We start from the raw sequence: 19,366 nt of genomic DNA on the forward strand, positions 1-19,366 counted from the left end.
CTTTAGTTTTACTTTGAATTTGGAAAAAAAAGTTTCTAGGGATTAAATGAGAATCTAATGGTGTCCATGAACTGTGTAAATAATTGAGAGTTATCATTTAGCTTAATTAATGGGCGGTGCCACCGTGGGCTATGGTTAACGGCTGCCAGCAAAAAGAGCGCAGGCTGTTGCTGCCTGCTGATTTAAATGAGCGGAGCGCAGAATCTCTTGTGCAACGCACTCTTTCCGGCGGTAACCTCAGCAGGAGGCCAAAGGTTGCATCTAAAGGATTGGTGCGGCGGTCTCGGGCAATGTGCTGTTTGGGATAATTTGGTGAAGTCTCCTGGGTTTTGCTGGGTCAGGAGTTATCGGGTCCGTTTTGGAGGGTTAGAGCATTGTCTGTTGTGGCACACTAGAAGGCATTTGTTTGTCCATTGCTCCCCTCTTACTTTCTCGGACATTTGTCTGGGTCTTGTGTGGGGTTCACAAACTGGTACCAGACTGCCTGTTACTCCCATCTTCACTAGCTGCCATAGGTCCATGGTCATGTCTATTTGCAACACCAAATTTCTGATTAGTCCCCTTGGAGGACAACACCAGATTTCTGATTGGTCTCTTTGGAGGACAACACTAGATTTCTGATTGGTCCCCTTGGAGGACAAAACCCACCCAACAATTTGTCTAGAATGTGTAATTTGATCCATTCATTGTGACAGCCAGGCTGCAGAGCTCACAGTGCTAACACTACTGCTTTCTGAGAATAGACAGGGCTCACCCTCTTGGGCTAGGAGCACTTGCAGCACTCACACTGCTGAGTTCAGATAGGAAGGGATGAGGCCATGGAGGGATTTTAACAAGAAGTTGTGAATTTTAAAATCAAGGTGTTGGTGGACAATGTTCCCCTTAATTTTTTTGGGGGGTGCGCACTCCCTTTAATGGGCAATGCGGCCAATTCAAAATTTCACACATGCAAAATCTCCCATTCAAAAGCCGATAAGCAGCCTGCGCAGAACCTCCAGACAGCATCGTGGGAACGTTGTTGGTGGACCATGAGCCATGAGCCAATGTAGGTCAACAAGCACAAAGGTGATGGGTGAAAGGAACTTGCTGCGTGTTAGGATACGTGCAGCAGAGTTTTGGATGAGCTCAAGTTTATTGAGGGTGGAAGATGGGAGGCTGACCAGGAGAACATTGGAATAGTCGAGTAAATATAATGTTAGGCATGTTGTAGGACCAACACAGAATACGCTCTCATTTTTTAAAATCCATTTATTTATTGCCCATTCCTAGTTGCCCTTGAGAGGCTGGTAGTGAGCTGCCTTCTTGAACCGCTGCAGTCTGCGGGGTTTGAGGAGAGGTCGGGAGAATGTGGTGCAGGTGTAAAGAGAGTGGGCGTGGAAGATCGTGATCCAGGCCTAACAGAGGGCAGGAGAACGTGATCTAACATCCCATCTGGATCATGTTCTTGCTCTCATTCCCCTCCCCCACCTTAGACCTGGATCGTGTTCTCCCCACTGTTCTCATCGTGCCCCCCCCCCCCGCAACAAGTTCCTGACCTTTCCCCGAGCTCCTGTGTCGAGATTCGCGTATCTCTGTTAAACAGGATCGAGTGCAAACCAATATGGTGGGTATATTGTGTTTAATCGGAGTTTAGGACGGAATATAACACACTAGTAATACAGCAAAAACATACGACCGTGACGAGCAGCTGGTACCGGACCCGATCGGACAGATGGCTGGTGTGCGTGAACAGTTCTCTGGCTTCCGGCTTCTCTCTCTCTCTCGGGCCTTCAATGATGAGCGTGGGATCACTCTCGAGTGTTCGACCAGCCCAACTTCTCTTTGCAACTTCTGATCGGCTCTCCCCTCCACCGTCTGTGTGGAAAGGCACTCGGGGTGTCACTTTTATTCTCTTTTAAGGGGTGGGCCTGAGGCCAAATTATTGACAAGACCATTTAGCCTATAGAGGTTCCTCTAAAACCTCATCATCCAATAACACATCAGGTTCTTTGTCTCGATTCTTGGATGAAAGCCCTCCCCAAAAGGGGATCTCATTACTTCATCCAATTTGTCTTATTGTTTAATCTTTCTGACGGTTCTTCCTTTGGAATTTGTGTCTTATCTCTCTTGTCTCTATCCTCCTTGACCCAGCAAGTACAACTCTGACCCTGTCCCTCTTAATCATGGCCCCAGCCAGAGCTGTTGCACTTTAGCCAGTCACTATCTCACCTTTATCTAGCAAATGGCCCATTCTAAGATGGATACCTTAGCCTCCTCAAGTTCCTTTCATTCTATGTGTTTTCCTAATTAACTTTTAATTATCTTCGCAAGCAGTTCGGCTAAACAAACTCCAAATTCTATCTGTAGAGATTACAATATGGTTATTAGTAATAATGGAAGAAACATAGGTTGGGCCTTCACTGGCCAAATTAAAGATACACTAACAAAGTCAAAACCCTAACTTACAAACAACAGCCAGCTAGCCTGGCAGGGCGATCCTATAGGCCCCTGTGTGGAATGTTTATGCTTCACCTAATCTAACTGATTAAAAAGACTGTCTCAAATTCTAATGCATGTTTTCCAAGAAAACAAAATTTAATCAATCCCCTTACTTGTCATTTAAACACAGTATGATTCGTGTAGCCATATACATTTTTAGGCACCTCAAGCTTCTAACACCTGATCTTCTCTCCACCCCCCCACCACGTTCCTGACCTCCCCCGAGTTCCTAACCACCCCCCTCTCCGAGCTCCTCCTTTTCCAAGCTCCTGTCTCTCTCCCTCACTTTCCATCCCCACTCCTCCCCCCCTTCGATCCCCTCTCCTCTCTTCCCCCCTTCAATCCTCTCTCCTCTCTCCTCTTTGATCCCCACTTCGATCTCCTTTCTGCTCGCCCCTTCGTTTCACCCTTCAATTCCCTCTCCTCCCTCCTTTGATCCCCTCTCCTCTCCCCCCACTTAGATCCCCTCTCCTCCCACCCCTTCGATCCTCTCTTCTCTTCCCCCCTTCGATCCCCTCTCCTCTTTCCCCCCACATCCGATCCCCTGACCTTCTCTGCATGGAGCTGAGGAAAATGTGGCAGTGCAGGCTGCAGCCGCCGTACTGTTTGGTTCTGCGCATGGGCAGCCGGATCGAGTGCTCATGCGTGACTGGAACGAGTGCGCTTGCGCAGTATCAAACGGGCGCACATGCGCAGAGGTGGAATCAAAAACGCCGTGCAAATAATCACTCTGTAGGTCCACAGATGTTTCACCCAGATGTTTGCTGTGTGGAGGTTTGTGCTCCACCATGGTGCTGGAGGGGGAGTGGGGTGTGGGTGCACCATCTTGCAGCTAGCAGTGACAGAGCACTAGCCTGCAGATCACAGAGGGGATTAATTCCCTGGTGAGTGGGTCTTGAAGCACAGGCTCAGATCTGGAGAGTCTGTGACATAGATGTCGTTAAACTGTTGCATGAGAAATCAATTGAAATAAATTTAAAAAGGGAAACATGAACCTCTTGGTCAGGAGATTACTGGTGTAAATTGTGCAGAAGAAAGTTCAGTTAAATTTTTAACAACAGCAGACTTTTGAAGAACTCTTGGTGAGAATATGGTGTTAAGCCTTTTAAAAACAGACTTCCCAACTTTGCATATTATTTTATTACTTCCTAAACTAGAAAACACAATGGCCCAGAAATTCGGGTCTCCACGGGTGAGTACGCATGGGGTACTCACCCGTAAGCCCAATGGAAGTGCCGGTTTCGTGCATGCACTGCGCATGCGCGGGAAACCGGCACTTCCGTTCCCCTGAAAGAAGGGGTTCAGAGGTGGAATGCATGCGTAGGAGACGCAGCGCGTGCACATCGAACTTACGTTTTTTATGCAGGTTTTCCCGGGAGGGTAAGTCTCCAGGAGTTACACTTTTAAAAAGCAGGTGCAAGGCCTGCTTTTTACAAGGTAAGTGGTGAATTAATTAAAATGAAAACATTTTTTCCACAGGTTTATTATTTTTAAATACTTTAAAGATAGGTAAGTTTATTTTTAGCCCCATTAGAAAATTAAATTATTTTTTCAAAAATTTATATTATTGTTTTGTTTAATATAGTTATTTCATGTAATTTATAGTTTATTTTTAAAATGTGATGTTTTAAAAAAAAAAATGATTTGAAGATTTAGTGATGTTTTGGGGCTTATAGTATTTATAGGTTTGACAGGTCCTGTCAAACTTATGAATGAAGCATTCCCTGCTACCATTGGCTCTCCATGGCCCACGTGATCCCAGGGGACGCATCGAACTAACTGCGCCCCTGGGATATGCAAGCACTGCGCGCTGGCAGTTGGAGGAGGCCCAGAATCGGAATCCCACACGGGCCCACAGCTCAACGGCCCGCGCGCAAGGTAAGTGCAGGTCAGGGGCTTACACCCGCGGGAAGCCCCCGACCCAAATTTCTGGGCCATTGTATAAAATTTCAGGAAATGCAGCTTTGATTTTTTGTCCTGAGATTCTTACAACTGTAATACAGTACAGTTTATTTTAAAAGTATTTACCTCCTGTAATGTTTGACTGACCCAGGGGTGAGATTTGATGCATCTCATTGGAAGCAGTTTTCACTCCAATTACAGAGTCTGAGCTCTCATGTTATCTCAGCAGCTGTTTACTGTGCACTACAGCTTTCTCCCGGCTCTCTGCGCTGTCAGCGGCTGCACGCACGGGCGTGCTTTGGAGAAAGTGGTAAGAGCAGTGGCGAGGTCGAAAATCGTTGAACGTGCGTCAATTCGGCATTGCACGATGATTGACGTCACACTCCTGGTAATTAAAATACTTACGGCCAGCGCAGGCAACGGCAGCGCTGTCGCCCTGCCCGATATGGCGGCCATTTTTTCCACAAAATCGGCCTTAACGGCCTGCGTTAAAGTATCGAATTTCTAGGCCAAAATGTGTTTCAATTTTGTGTTTAAGGCTCTTTATCAAAAAAAGGAAGAATAGTGCTTTGTTTAAACATATTACTTTCATCACGATCATATTTCATGTGATAAACTATTTCCGCCTGACAGAATTTATGTTTATGAATGCATATAATAACTCACTGATCTCAAATAAACAAAATTTAAATGTTTTTGTTGTGATTTGCTGTTTCCAATATATTAAGATTTCCCCCTGGATTATGTAAAATTATTTATATGTTTACAGGTCAGCTATGTTTGAAATACAGTACAAAGGTTGTAGACTTAGTTTCTAGTGTAGATTATGTTCATCATTTTAAATAGTAGATACATATTCATTAGGTGTGACCTTGATGTTTATATAGGCCCCTAAAGCAATTATTCAACTGGATCAGCTTAAAAATAATAACAAAAAGAGGACAGAAATGTTTGAATTCATGCAAATTACAGACTTTGAGCAGTATTAAAAGACTGGTTGCTGTTTAATGACGGTAGTAAAGAGTAGTGGTAATTAAATCTTGACATACAATTATAAAGCACACATAGGAACAAACCTACAATGTGATATAGAATGAAAAGGACAGTCTCCAAAAACTTGCATTATGCTCTGTCATCTGAGACTATATTTCATGAGTGCAGGGTGAAGGTCAAGGAGCTATCTTAACTCCATCAATCCTGTGGACAGTTACAAATGACCTTTCACTTCCCATAAGACATTCAATATTCTGAATTGTTGGGATACATTTTTCTGTGTTTAGAAAATGGGGAAATAAAAGCCTTTCATGCTGCTAAAGGCGCAGTTATTGCAGGATCTTCTGAATGGTTCATTCACCCTGTGTGCTGATAGAAACTAATATCTAATTTACACCGACTGAGTCACATTCTGAAAAATTGCATTTCTAAAGTTGTTATTGAAACCATAGGTAAACTTTCAGCATATAGAGTGGGTTATTAGTCACTACATCGGACATGTTATCTTTCTGAAAAGAAACAGGGAATTTGTGCACTTTTTATGTGAGTTGAAACGTTGGAAAATAAAAATGCAGTCCATTGTTCAGCAGTGAATTATTTTCACTATTTGTATAGAAAAAGTATAGTATTAACCTAGGCATAGATGAGCAGGGTATTTGTAGATTGGGAGTGTAAAGACCTCAAAAGAAAAATTGTACTGTTGAATTATATTCCTTTTTGTTTTATAGATTCATCAGAAAGAAAGTAAACTGTGTAGTTTGCAAAAAGAGCTAGTTGTGGCCCAAAAGCAATACTCTGCCTGCTATGAAGAGGTAATACATTTTATGAATAAATAAACTTTAAAATGTTTTTTCATGACATATTGGTTGTTAAGTTTCATGCTTTAATCTTATAAAACAGTTTGTGTAATGGTTAGGATAAGGACATATTATCCATCAAATTTTACAATGGTCCAGATTTTGCTGGAGCAGGGCATCTCGCGGCATGCCCTGTTAGTTACACTTGTTCATGTTAGATTTTAAAGAATTTTACCCACAAAGTTGCTGGAAGTGCGAGCTGATAAAGGTGCAGCGTGGGCAACAGGGCATCTGGGACCTTGGTGAACAACAGAACAAACAGTGTATCTCCTTAACCAATGAGATTAAAGGATTGAGAAATAAACAGAGGATGAACTGAGAAGGAAGGTGAATTTAGAATGGGTGCATTCAATGTCAAATCAGGTACAGAAAGAGAAATAAAGAGAGGGAAACAAAGGTTGGATTAAGAGAGAGAGAAAACAAAAGTAAGAAAAAAAAATTAAATTTAAAGTTTGACATTTTTAAAATCTCCTAAAACAATTCACAACCTGAAAGATTGAGACTCCACACTTATAATTGATAATTTTATGGGCAAGAGAGGTTGATTGGCAGTCATTAACAATTATCACATCGCTAAAAGGGTACTCACACTGCTGGGGCTAAAATTTGATTGCGCATCGTGATCCTCGTGCCCACTTTGGGGGGCAATCAACCCGCGTCCGTGGAAAGTAATGCAGGCAGCACACAAGCTTCATGCTGCCTGCTAATTATAATTATTGTGCCGTGCAGCCCAGTGCTGAACGTGCTGCAGAGTGGCTGCACGACTCAGCAATGGGCCCAAGTTCGTGCGAGGCTAGCACCAGTTAAAGCTAGCCTGCACTTCTTAAAGCCAGCCTGCACCTCTTAAAGGTGCACTCTGGCTGCAGCAGGTGCTGGAAGTTTTTGTAGAGGAGTGTGTGACCTACAGGAAGAGTGAAGATGGCGCAACATGGCAGCGAGGGCACCCAGATTTTCTGATGCAGCACTTCTGGCGCTGGTTCTTCGGCGGCTCCATCTTGATGGCGGAGATTTTCTCTGGATACGGCTTAATGCCATCAGTTAAGAGGCGATGCCCGAAATGATAGATCTCGGTGGCTCCGATTATGCTTTTCTCGGGGTTGAGCCGGATACCTTTTCCCGTGATCATTGTAGCATCGCACGGAGGTTCCTGTCATGTTCCTCTCTATTCCTGCCATAGATGAGGATGTCGTCTACGATTGCGACTACTCCGTCGAGGCCTTCATAGGTTTCGTCGATCTTCCGCTGGAATTCATCCTGAGCTGAGATAAGACCAAATGGTAAACGCAGAAATCGGTAGCGTCCAAATGGTATGTTGAACGTTGTTAGCTTAGATGACTCTTCCGTGAGCTTGATAGTCCAGTATCCTGATCGTGCGTCCATTACACTGAAGTAACGTGCTCCCACTAGCTTGGGTGTGATGTCATCTAGCGTTGGTAGAGGGTAGTGAGGGCGTTTGATAGCCTTGTTCAAATCTCTGGGGTCGAGACAGACTCTGAGCTTACCTGTACGTGGTTTCTCAACCACTACTAACGCGTTGACCCACTCTGTCGTTCCTGTTTCCCGGACGATGATTTCTGTATTCTCCATGCTCTGCAGCTCCTCCTTCAGGCGACTACGTAGAGCAAGGGGTATCCTTCTTGGTGGGCAAACCACAGGGGTTGCTGCTGGGTCAAGGTGAATAGTGCATTCACCTGGGAATAGTCCGATTCCTTTGAAAACGTCAGCAAACTCCTCCATGACTGTCTGCTTCTCAACTGGTGCTGTCAATGATAGCACTAGCTTGATGAGGTCCATGTCTAAACATGCCTTTAGACCTAGCACTGGAGGTGCTCGAGTGTCAATAATGTAATAGTCCAACATCATGTCGCTTTCTTTGTACTTGCATTTCATCACGCATGTGCCTTTTACAATGAGCTGCTCACCCCCATAGCCGATCAGTCTGCGTGAGGTGGGCTGTAGCTCACACTCATCCTTCAAGCTGTGATACTCAGAGGAATTACATTAACCTGAGATCCAGTGTCTAGTTTAAACTTAAGCTCTTTGCCCTGTTTTCCTGTCTCAATATCGGCAAAGGCTTGCTCAGTCTCTGAAATCTGTTTTTTCTGTGACACAGAATCAATAAACAGTTCCTCTGCATTTGGCTCTCTATCTGGCATTTGGCTGTCACTCACTGTGTGTACTGCTCATCCAAAAACAGTCCTGCAAACTTTAGCAAAGTGGTTCCGTTTGCCACATTTAGCACATTGCCTTCCTTTGGCAGGGCATTGCACCTTTTCCCCGTGCATCTTGTTTCCACAATATCCACAGTTTTTGAAGCGTTTTATGTCTGTGTCGCTCATTTTTAGAACTCTCTCTGTTCTTTCTGTTCTGAAACACGCTCTCTGGGCGGTGTTCTTTGGTGTGTGTCTATTAACTGCGTGGACTGTCTGTTCACACGAACTGCTTGTGGCGCCGGTTATGGTTTTCAACTGTGCTTGGGCTATCTCGTGTGATCTAGCTATGTTCAGCGTTAGCCCGGACCCAACATTCAAAAGTTTCTCTCTCACTTTAACTGAATGTATTCCAAACACGATGCGGTCTCTGACCATCTCATCTTTATCGGCATATTCACAGTCTTTTACCAGCAGTTTTAACTCAGTCACGAACTGTTCAAACGACTCACTAGCTCCTTGTACTTTCTCCTGAAACTTGTACCTAGCGAATATCGTATTTGTCTTGGGCATCACATATGCTTCAAAACGGTCAAAATAACTTTTCAGTACCTTTGCTTCATCTGCGGTGAGAGACCATGTGTTAAAAATGTCTCTCCCTTTTTTTCCGATCCACAGGAGTAGATAGCTGCATCTTTCTTCCTCCCCTTTGCTTTTCAATGGACCCGAGAACACCAATTGCATGTGTTGCTTGAACTTGCGCCATTCTCTATGTAAGTTCAAAGATTCCCAATTCATTCGAGGTAAGGGAGCTCCAACGATGTCCATTTCAAATCCCTGTTCTGACACCATGTCTTGTTTTGCACACTTTGTACAAAACTAATAAATTGCAGGACAACGGGGTATTACAGTTTAAACTCTTTTATGAAGCATCAGGTCTGTGATCTCAAACATACAGCACCGTGTGGACAAGATGGAGTTAGGACCCCTACTGGGTCTTCTAAACAATAGCAGTCCTTACAGATGCCTGTAGGCCAATGACAACGCAGCATGTGATCACGTGAATATAATAGGTATTCCTTACAGATGCCTGTGGGCCAATGATAAATCAACATGCAAATGCAACATGCACATTGGATTTTGCAGATGTTCATAAGTCCAAATGATGTAGCTTCAGAATCATAACAGTGACTCATGCTATGTCAATGAGAGAGATGGAAAACTATTCTGTCACCAGCTTGCGGGCTTGCCCCTGTCTCTCCTTCCCCAGCTTTCGCAGCTACGTCAGCCCCGACAATTTCCAGGACTCCTTCCTCCCAGGGGGTCAGATGGGCTATTGAGGGTGGGCCTCCTCCAGTCCTGGCTCGCTCTCTGTTATTGTGAGCTCTCTTTTCCTGCAATGAGGGAGACAAGTGGAGTTTGAGTGAGAATGAAGGAGTGAGTGTAGAGATTGCATAGCATAAATACTTAGAGGGAGACAAAGATGGTGTGAGGCTGCAAGACCAAGGACCCTCTCTGTGTGTTGTCAGTTGTGCTCAAAGCATCAGAGTGAAAGGGAGTATGAGGGCTGCATGGTGGAATAGTTACGTGAATGTGAGCATAGAGAGAGAGGGAATGGGTAAGGGTGCATGGATGTGACTGTGAAGTGGGATGTGGAGGAAGAGAGTGCTGAAGCTGAGTGCTGGTGGGGAAAGGCAAAGGGGATCAGTTTGAGGGTGATGGAAACTTCATACTTACTTTTCCTGTACGTTGAAGGTCATGGAATCGCTTCCGACACTGTATCCAGTTTCTTCTGGTGACTCCCAGCGAGTTGACATCTGCTGCCACCTTCATCCATGCAGCCTTGGTCTCAGTGGGAGGCCTCTTCCTCCCTGACCTAGGGAAGAGGACCTCCCTGTGGGCCCTCACCCCATCCAATAATGCCTGCAGTGAAGCCTCGTCGAATTTGTAGGCAGCTCGGGGTATGGCACTGGCCACAGCTGCTGCAGGCTCCTCTGCCATCCTGTGTGGTTCGTATGGAAGCCTGCAGAGGTTGCAATGCTTGCTATAGACTTTAAAAGCACCACGAATGATGACATCATACTGTGGGGCTTTCTGACTGGAAATAGTCAATTAGCAAGGGTTCCCACACGCTGGAAATGAATTGGCCAATTGAGGGAAAATTGCATCAATCTACCAGACCCATTTACATTCGTGTGGGAACCCCGACATTCGGGGAACCCGACAATTCTCCATACCTGCGGGAAAATCGGCCCCTTAGTATTGCTGCAAGCCACACACCCACATCTTACCATCAACCATGATAGGCACATCACCCAAACACATTGCACCACACTCACTGACACACTTCACTCTCTTGCAGGACAAGGTGGATACAAACTACTGCACCCAAGTCTGGGAGCAACTGGTCTGAGCAGAAGCCTTGAAATAACCTGTCATACCACTCCCTGGAAACTTCAGCAACTTCAAATAAGATAACAGACCACCAAACACTTTTACAAACTCACCAAGAGCCAGTAGGAATCAATCAGCAACTAACCTGAAAGCAGTTAATGATCCCTTTAAATAGTGCTGGTGGGGGGTCCTTCCTGCTGCTGAACATATGTTCAGCTCTGCGTCTTTAAGAGAGGGCATTAGCTATAGGGTTGAGGTCGAAAATGACAGCGCAGGCATCAAATCAGCATTGCACGCTGATTGATGTCATGATCTGCATACTCTGCGTACTTCCAGCGTATGCTCCCCACGCTAACGACCTACCCAAATTGGCGTCCGGCGCAGCCTGCACCACGCCATTTTGGACCCGAATCGGCATCCGTAGCACCGTGTCTAGTAATTTAGTGCCGTAAATTACTAGACTTAACTTTCTGTGGTGAGTTTAATGGGCAATTAATGTGCAAATGCAACAACTTTGTGAAAATCGCAGGGTGTTTAAGTCCGAGATGCTGTTTTTGCGAAGCTAACGACAAAGCAGTGCAAACCGGCCAGCAACTTGCGGCAATTCGCAATTTATGGAGTTTCTCTTCCTCTTCACAAGTTGCTGGCTAATTTGCGCATTAATAACGGCATTTTTTCAGCAACGTCTGGGCCATTCTATCTCATTATGTCTTGCATGCATACTCTTGTTTGTGTACAGTAGACCATTTAAAAAATAATGGAATCCTAATCAATTGTCCACAATTCACTGAGTGGTAAAAACAGAGGTAGAATGTTACTTTGTTTGTTAATATATACACTTTTAAATTTGTATAATTAAATCAAAATATACATTATGCTTATTGTATTATCGTGTTACTAGGCTAAATAAAATAGATTATTGAGAAAGTGATTTTAAGGGTTAAATGCTTCTTTGGGGATATTTATTTGTAGTCCATCAATGCACAAATGTGCAGTTTACAAACAGCAAGTTCTGGCACACATTGTGAAAGGCTAGTCTTGCTGTTGATCAAAAAAACTTCTATGCGTTTTAGTCACAAATCTATATTGGGACCTGTTCTGAAACCTGGTGAGTCTCCCAGTTGAGAGTGATGGCTCTGGATACCTCCATGACTTCTATACTGACACTTCCCAAAAAGGGCACTGGCTTCTCCACCTGGAGTACTGTGAGCAGTTCTGGGCACCACATCTTAGGAAGGATATATTGGCCTTGGAGGGAGTGCAGCGTAGGTTTACCAGAATGATACCTCGAACTCTCTTCCGCAAACGGCAATTGGTGCTAGGTCAATTGTTAATTTTAAATCTGAGATTGATAGATTTTTTTAACCAAAGGTTTTAAGGTATATGAGGCAAAGGCGGGTACAGGAAACTTTCGTTTAAATGGAGGTTAAATCTCCGGAATGCTCTATCCACCGGCAAAATTCCGGAGTCGGTTCAGATAACTTTTTTTACTTTTTGTTGCTTTTTTTCTCCATTCCTGGCTCTGCAAGCGTCTAGCTGAAGCTGTTGCTTAGCTACAGAGACACTTGCAAGCTGCGCCGACTGTTTTGAAGCTGTTGCTAAGCAACAGGGTTTTTTGCTAGATACGGAGCTCAGAAGCTCCGTACATTTTAACATTAGCGCTGATTTCTCCGGCAGTGTTGATCGACCGGCACCAGGTCAGTACCGTCAGTGCCGGATACCAGAAAGTTTCCTGTATATGGAGTTAGTTCGCAGATCAGCCATGAACTCATTGAATGGCGGAACAGGCTCCAAGGGCTAAATGGCCTACTCCTGTTCCTATGTTCTGATGGAAAATGTTACAGGCATTTCAAACATGAAAAATGTGATCCAATAAATAAGTGAAGTTTGTAAATTTGATGTTGCATTTTGTTATTTTACTTTGTTTAGGAAATGAAATTAGTGGAGAATCCTGACTGAAAGGATTGGAATTCTTTAATTGGTTAATCTTTTTTATTGGTAGTATTTCCTGACGACCAATTTTTGATCTGTAGATTTTGAACTTCATGGTTGGTGGTTTTCATTGCTACTTGTTACATGGTGATTGATGCATTTCTACCTGTTCAAAAGTGTGATACTCAAGTGTGATTGACAAAACACACGCTAGTTGCAAATTGTTAGTATATTTAGGGGTCGATTTTCATTGCCCCATGGAGTCAGGATTGGAGGCGTGCGGGGGGTTAAAGTCCCGAATTCGGGGTTCCGACACCATCCCGCCCCCAACCCACCTCCATGTAAGTTTCAAAGGAGGCGGGTACCCGCCCCGCACTGGGACCCGCCTACCCGAGGCGGGAAGGGATTAGTGCCAGTTAACTGCCTGTTAACAGGTAGTTAAAAGCAGTTTTTAGCCTAACCCCTATTTTAAAGCTTGAAGTGTGAGATTCCCGACGGCTCCAAACCACGCCAAGTTAGAGGAGTCGGGCCGTCGGGTTGAAGGACTTGGAGGGGTCGAGATGTCGGTGTTCAGGTGAGTGATGGGTGCATGAGTGCAAAGGTAAGTGTGTTTGGTGTGTCTAAAGTGTGTAAAGAAGTTTAAATTACCTGTACTTACCTTTACAGCCTTCCTTCCTTTAGGTTTCGGGAGTCCATCATCTAACCGGCACAGAAAGCAGAATGGCTGTGATCTGTCAAAAGTGACAGCCTTCAGCTTTCTGTGCCGGTGAGATTTCTAACTGAGTCTGTGTAGAAGGACTCAGGTTAGAAGTAAGACTGTCAGTGTTTGACAGCTTCAAACAGCTGTGAAACACTGATATTTCATCTGTCAAAACGTTTTGACAGATGAAATTTCAGTCTGTGACGTCACCTGTTGCTGGGTGGCCCTTAATTGGCTTGCTGAGCCCACTGGGCGGGCTCAACAAGGTCAATCAAGTTAAAATCGCGTGGATTGGCCGCATCTCGATGGAGGCAGGACTACAACCCGAAAGTTGTAGTCCCGCCTCCTTCCCGACTTCTGAATGAAAATCACCCCCTTAGTGTTTCTACCAAGGGAATGGAGGGCATCTGTGCCAGGACAAAGCAAGTGGTGGGAGTTGGAGTGTCTGAGGATGTGGACAGAGGAGGGACCTTAGTGGGAGGGGGTAATTGTGGGAAATGGAGTATGCATGTGTCTGGGAATAATCAATATTGTGGTCTGGGGATATTCCTAAGAGATGGTGAGTTAAGTGATTGGAGGGAGTTGGGGGAAATAGGAGGAGTCTGCCTCTAAGGACCAAACACTTTTCTACTTTAATCAACAATAATCAGAATAAATAAACCATTCCATGTATATAGTTACTAGCTGAAGTGCCCGGCGGTGCCGAGGGATTTTTGAGGGCATGTTGTTGTTGGAAGAGAGAGAGAGAGAGCGTGCGACTGGGGGGAAGAGAGAGCGCGACTGGGGGGAAGAGAGAGCGCGACTGGGGGGGAAGAGAGAGCGCGACTGGGGGGAAGGGGGGAGGGAAAGGAAGGGGGAAAGGAAGGGGGGGAAAGGAGGGGGGAGGGGGGAGGGAGGAAGGGAGGGGGGAGGGAAGAGGGAGGGGGAGGGAAGGGGAGGGAGGGAGGGGGGGAGGTGGGGGGGAGAAAGGGAGGGGGGAGCCAGCAGACCCTCTCCCCTCTGGCGGCGATGGGGGGGAAGGGGGAAGGAGGGGGTGAGGGGGGAAGGGGGAAGGAGGGGGGGAGTCCCCGAGCCCCGCCCCCCGATGTCCCGCCCCCTGATGTCCCTCTCCCGATGTCCCGAGCCCCGCCTCCCGATGTCCTGAGCCCCGCCCCCCGCCCTCACGAGGCCCGATCTCCCGAGCCCCGCCCCCTGATCTCCCAAGGCCCGATCTCCCGAGCCCCGCCCCCCCATCTCCTGAGGCTCGCCCCCCCCGAGGCCCGATCTCATGAGCACCCCCCCCCCCCTGAGCCCCGATCTGCCGAACCCCGATCTCCCAAGCCCCGCCCCCCACCCAAGCCGGCTTCAAGAGGAGCGCGCGCTGACTCCTGCCCCACCCGCCTTTACTAAGATGGCGGCGGTGGCGACGCTCGGCTCAGGCCCGCCCCCTCCAGCCTTCACAAAGATGGTGGCGATCGCGAGCCGCTTGTTGAGCGCGACGGGTGGTGCCTAGCTCCGGCGTGGCTGGACAACAGAGGCCCAGGCTTACAGGCCTGGAAAAACGGTGAAAGGTAGGAAAATTCTAGATGTTAGAGAAAAGATTTACAAATTAATTAACTTTTTTTAAAAACAATTTATGTTTTAAAAGCAACTTTTTTTTTGCTGGAAATGTAGATTTGAAAAGAAACACGCAGAAAGTGGGAAAAAGAAATGAAAAGTTTGGAATCAAGATGGCGGCGACTCACCTCGGTTCAGAATGATAAGGCCCGCCCACACACGCACCAATTGGTGAACCGTCAGGTCACTGAACTGTAGGATTGGTCAATCATCACGTCACTCAACTGTAGGATGGCCCGCCCGCACACACAATGAACCCGCCCCCACTCGATGCAAATGAGCGGATAATGAGAGGAATTTTGAACGTTTTTTTTGGATACCGTTGGCACAATTTTTGTCCGACCGTCGGCACAATTTTTGTCCGAGCAAAAAGTAAATACGTCTACAAGAGTCCCCTAATGATGAGCTTTCTTTTGATATAACATATGTGTAGGTATGCTCTATAACTTTTGATTGTATAGCCGGCCAGAGAGACAGACAGAGAGAGACAGACAGACAGACATATCCTTTTATATATATAGATTATTTACCATTCACACCATTTAGTTCAGAAAATGTCAAAACATTATGTTTCACTTTGTTTTGAAGTTTTTATACAGAAATAAAAAAGAGGGGAATGTGGTTTACAAACAGCTAGTTTTGGAATCCACTGTGAAGGGAAAGATCGTTAACCTGATTCTAGATGTAAAATAAAGAGTGGAGGGGTTTGTTGTAATTGACATGGGCAACAGCTGATCAGAAGGAACCCAAGGCATTACAGAACAAATGGCCAGCAAAGCCCAAGGCAACTATTCAAGCTCTAGCCAAGTACATCAAGTTGAGCCTCAGACTTACAACACGGTAGTAGGTTACTCAAGAAAATGTTTTGTAGGAATTTGCAGCATGGTAAAGACAACTCGTATTTCAGAGATATTCCACCTGCATCTTAGTTCCCTACTGTTACAACAGCCTCCAGTTCCAGTGTCTTATTTCTAATGCTTCTCTAGTCAATGTTGGCTCCTTTCATACTTCCCATTGTCTGACTTTTCTTGATTTCAGGTACAGTACATACAAGTTTCCCTGAGTATTTGTCTCCATACTCACCAGTTGGCCACCTTCTACCTTACGATCCATCACATCTGAGATTCTGTTTTCTACCTGCCACCACCCCCTCCCCTTCTATTGCGTTTGAATAATTTTCGATGGTCATCTAAATGTTCCATCCAAATCTCTGTTTTTACTTGGTTCAGATGCAGCACGTCTCTCCTGTACTTGTTACTTTTTCTTCTGGAAGCGATTCCAGTTATTTATCAAAACAGTACTGATGCCATGCAGCTCATTTTGCATCTTCAGCTTTCTTGGTGAATTCCCCTCCTTCCTCATGGCATGGAAAATGTACAAGTTGGAGGTAGGCTCCTAATATTTAGCAGTACTGGGGAGGAGGGTGGGGAATAGCAACACTTGGTGGCACTCTGGGGCTTTGGTAGCTCTGTGGGTAATCCTGTGCTCTAGGGTGGTCCTGGGGTTTGGCAAAACTGGGATTGAGATTTTGGTGTTTGGCAGTATTGGTGTGGTGGTTCTGAAACTTCACAGCATGCAGAGGGAAGTACTCTTGTGGTTTGACACCACTGTTTAGGGCGACCCTGAGGTTTAGCAGAAATGTGAAGTGGCGATCTGGAGTTTGGCAGAATTTGGGGTGGATTGTGAAGTTTGGTTGTTGGTGGACTCCTGATGCTTCTTCTTTTTCCATTGTTACCGCCAGAATGATGATTTTTTTTTAGACAAACTGAAATGTATGTGGAATGCCTACACTCAATTTTTGTAGGTCAACTTATTATCATAACTTCAGGTAAAGATTTGGATGACTGTACGGAGGAAATTAGGGGTGGGAAAGGAAATAAGTATGTCATTCAAATTTAAAAGAATGGAGATAATTAAAAGGGAATGTCCCAATAGGGAACAACATTTTGAAAGCTTTTGGAAAGCCGCACAAAGCATTCTACCTGGATATGAGGCTTTGCACGAAGTGTGTGCGAGGAGGGTTACACTTTGTGGACTCCATAGTATCATCGTCATAAGATCAAGGTTGCAGCATTCTCTGTTAGAAGTTGCAGCCACTGCTATTGCCACTGGATGATCCCGCCCTATGCTGCATGGTAGCCACAGAACTTACAGCAGGGGACTGAGTCAGCTCCCATAGATTTTCCAGGCCAGAGTGTTTTGCAAAGATTTGCTTGTTAAGTTAGGCAGAAGTGGAACAGTATCATATGTGATAATTTCAACGGCAATTTGGCATTATCGACATAACAGAGGTAAAAATGAGAGCAGCTAAATAATAATTGTTAGCTGCTATCAACCACCAGCTCAACATTTACAGAGTTGATTAGATAAGTAAGAGAGTAAATCAGAGAAAAGGAAAAGGCATTGAATATTTGTGTTAATATATCCAGGACAAGAGAAGGCCATCAACCCCACTGGTGCTCACTTCCATCTCCATCTGATTTCATTTCCATGTATCAAACACTTTGGCCCAGATATTTAAGGGTGTGGAGGAGGGTGTAATTGGCAGAAGAATCCGGCATGGGTAAAACTCTAAAAATAAATTTCAAACTTACATTCTGGTCCTCTTCTGGCCTAGGATCTGGCTCCCGACAGGTGTTGCCTGACAGGTGAGCTGACACTGCCTCCCCCACACCCAGGCCAATGGTTGATATTGCTGATCAGGTCCTGATGATATCATCGAACCCAATCTGCATATTTAAAACAGGACCCCGCTGCCTTCCTGCTCAAAAGAGCAGGTTGATATGGGGACACGCGTTGAAGGAAGCAGGAACGATTGGGGGGTCGGGGGAACTGACACCCATTATTTTAACTGCCCCCCAACCAGGTTCAGCCAGGTGGGGGCAGTTAAACATGGGACCTTCATTTCCCCTCTATTTCATTCTGGATGGGATAGAAGATACAGTTTGTTGTTTAAAAAAAAATGAATCTCTCACCTCTAGCCTCCAATCTCTCTATCTCTTTCTCTTGCAGCTTTTCTTGCTGCCTGCTATGTTTATCTACATAACAGTCACAGCATTTCTTAAGTTATTTGCTGTGTGAAGCAATTTGAGACATTTCAACATGATTAGATGCTATATAAATTCAAGTTTTATTATTTATTGTTTCTTTCCTATTTTAATAATAGTGCTGAACTTTTCTCTCTTGTTCCTTCTAAACTGAAAATACATGTTTTTACTCCTTCCTGCATCTTTACTTTATTGAATTCAATACGGATTGCACTACTTCCTACTCCAATTCATTCTTTCCCAAACTGGGGGGTGAAATTGTTCTTGGGCGATAGTGAATCAGGAGCTCATTTTACACCCCGTCTGATTTTCTTTTCCATCCACGAGGTGTAATACTGACTACTATTGCCTGTTTTGCGCTATCACCCAAGACCAAATTCACGCCTCATGACACCTTCCTTTCCTCAGCAATGGGACCTGAAAATTGCATCAGGCGGGCCTTGGCATCAATTGGGTAACCAAGATTACCTCACGATTTTCAATTGCTGGCCACCCATTTTTCAGGCAAGAAATGAGAGGTGAACAGTTGAAAATCTCCCCCATTGAGCAGTGAATCCACTAGACTCCTTGGGCTCTCTCAACTTCATCCATAACTCTTTCAGCACTATTCATGAATTATAAATGTTGCCCATTTTTGCTCCTATGCTTTGCATTAAATTTCATCTGCCATTGTTCGGCCCACTCATATATTTTGTATAGCTCATTATGCGATTCTGGGCTGCTTCCTTTGATTCTAATGTCCTTTTGAGTTTGATATCATCTGAAAATTTAACCAATTCACATTAGCCTGGATTTTGCGATAGGAATAATGGTAAGGCTATCAGCGCACATCGTTATTATGGAGTAAATCGGACAGCAACTTACGGCGTCCACACATGCGCAGTATAAACACGGCAATCAGGAAGTTACTGTCCGATTTGTCCTGCTCCTCCACAAGCTTCGCTACACTGGTACCTTACCGAGAGATTCAGCATTAAAATACATGAAGGGTGTGAATTTACGGTACTTGCCCACTAGTTACCCACTAAACATGCCAGAAAATTTAGGTGTAAGTGAATTTTTGATGGCATGATAAGCCTTAATTGCTGCCAAACTACCTCTCTGGCACTGAAAATTTAATTTGACAAGTGTGGAGACATTCCTTCAGAATTTAGTTATTGTTGGAGATTTTTTTTTAATTATAATTTTTTTTTTGCTTTTTTTCTTCTTCCTGTCTCTTTTATCTCTCTTTCTGAATCCCAGGTTCCTTTCCCTCTCTTTATTTCACTTTCTGTACATGAATTTACATAGAATTAAATATTCTAATTTATACTTCCT

The 19,366-nt window shown here is 44.8% G+C and overlaps 1 protein-coding gene across 1 annotated transcript in view; it reads left to right on the forward strand.

Annotated features, from left to right (window-relative positions):
- The window catches only part of LOC147115004 (uncharacterized), an 869,491-nt gene that overhangs the window by 348,182 nt on the left and 501,943 nt on the right, over positions 1 to 19,366 (forward strand). The window contains exon 12 of the mRNA XM_085993202.1: positions 6,102 to 6,185. Coding sequence (XP_085849328.1) covers positions 6,102 to 6,185 — 84 coding nt within the window. The remainder of the gene's footprint in view (positions 1 to 6,101; positions 6,186 to 19,366) is intronic.

Source organism: Somniosus microcephalus, chromosome 7 (genome assembly GCF_052327205.1).
Source record: "Somniosus microcephalus isolate GS21.2 chromosome 7, FLI_Smic_1.0, whole genome shotgun sequence".
Classification (NCBI taxonomy): domain Eukaryota; kingdom Metazoa; phylum Chordata; class Chondrichthyes; order Squaliformes; family Somniosidae; genus Somniosus; species Somniosus microcephalus.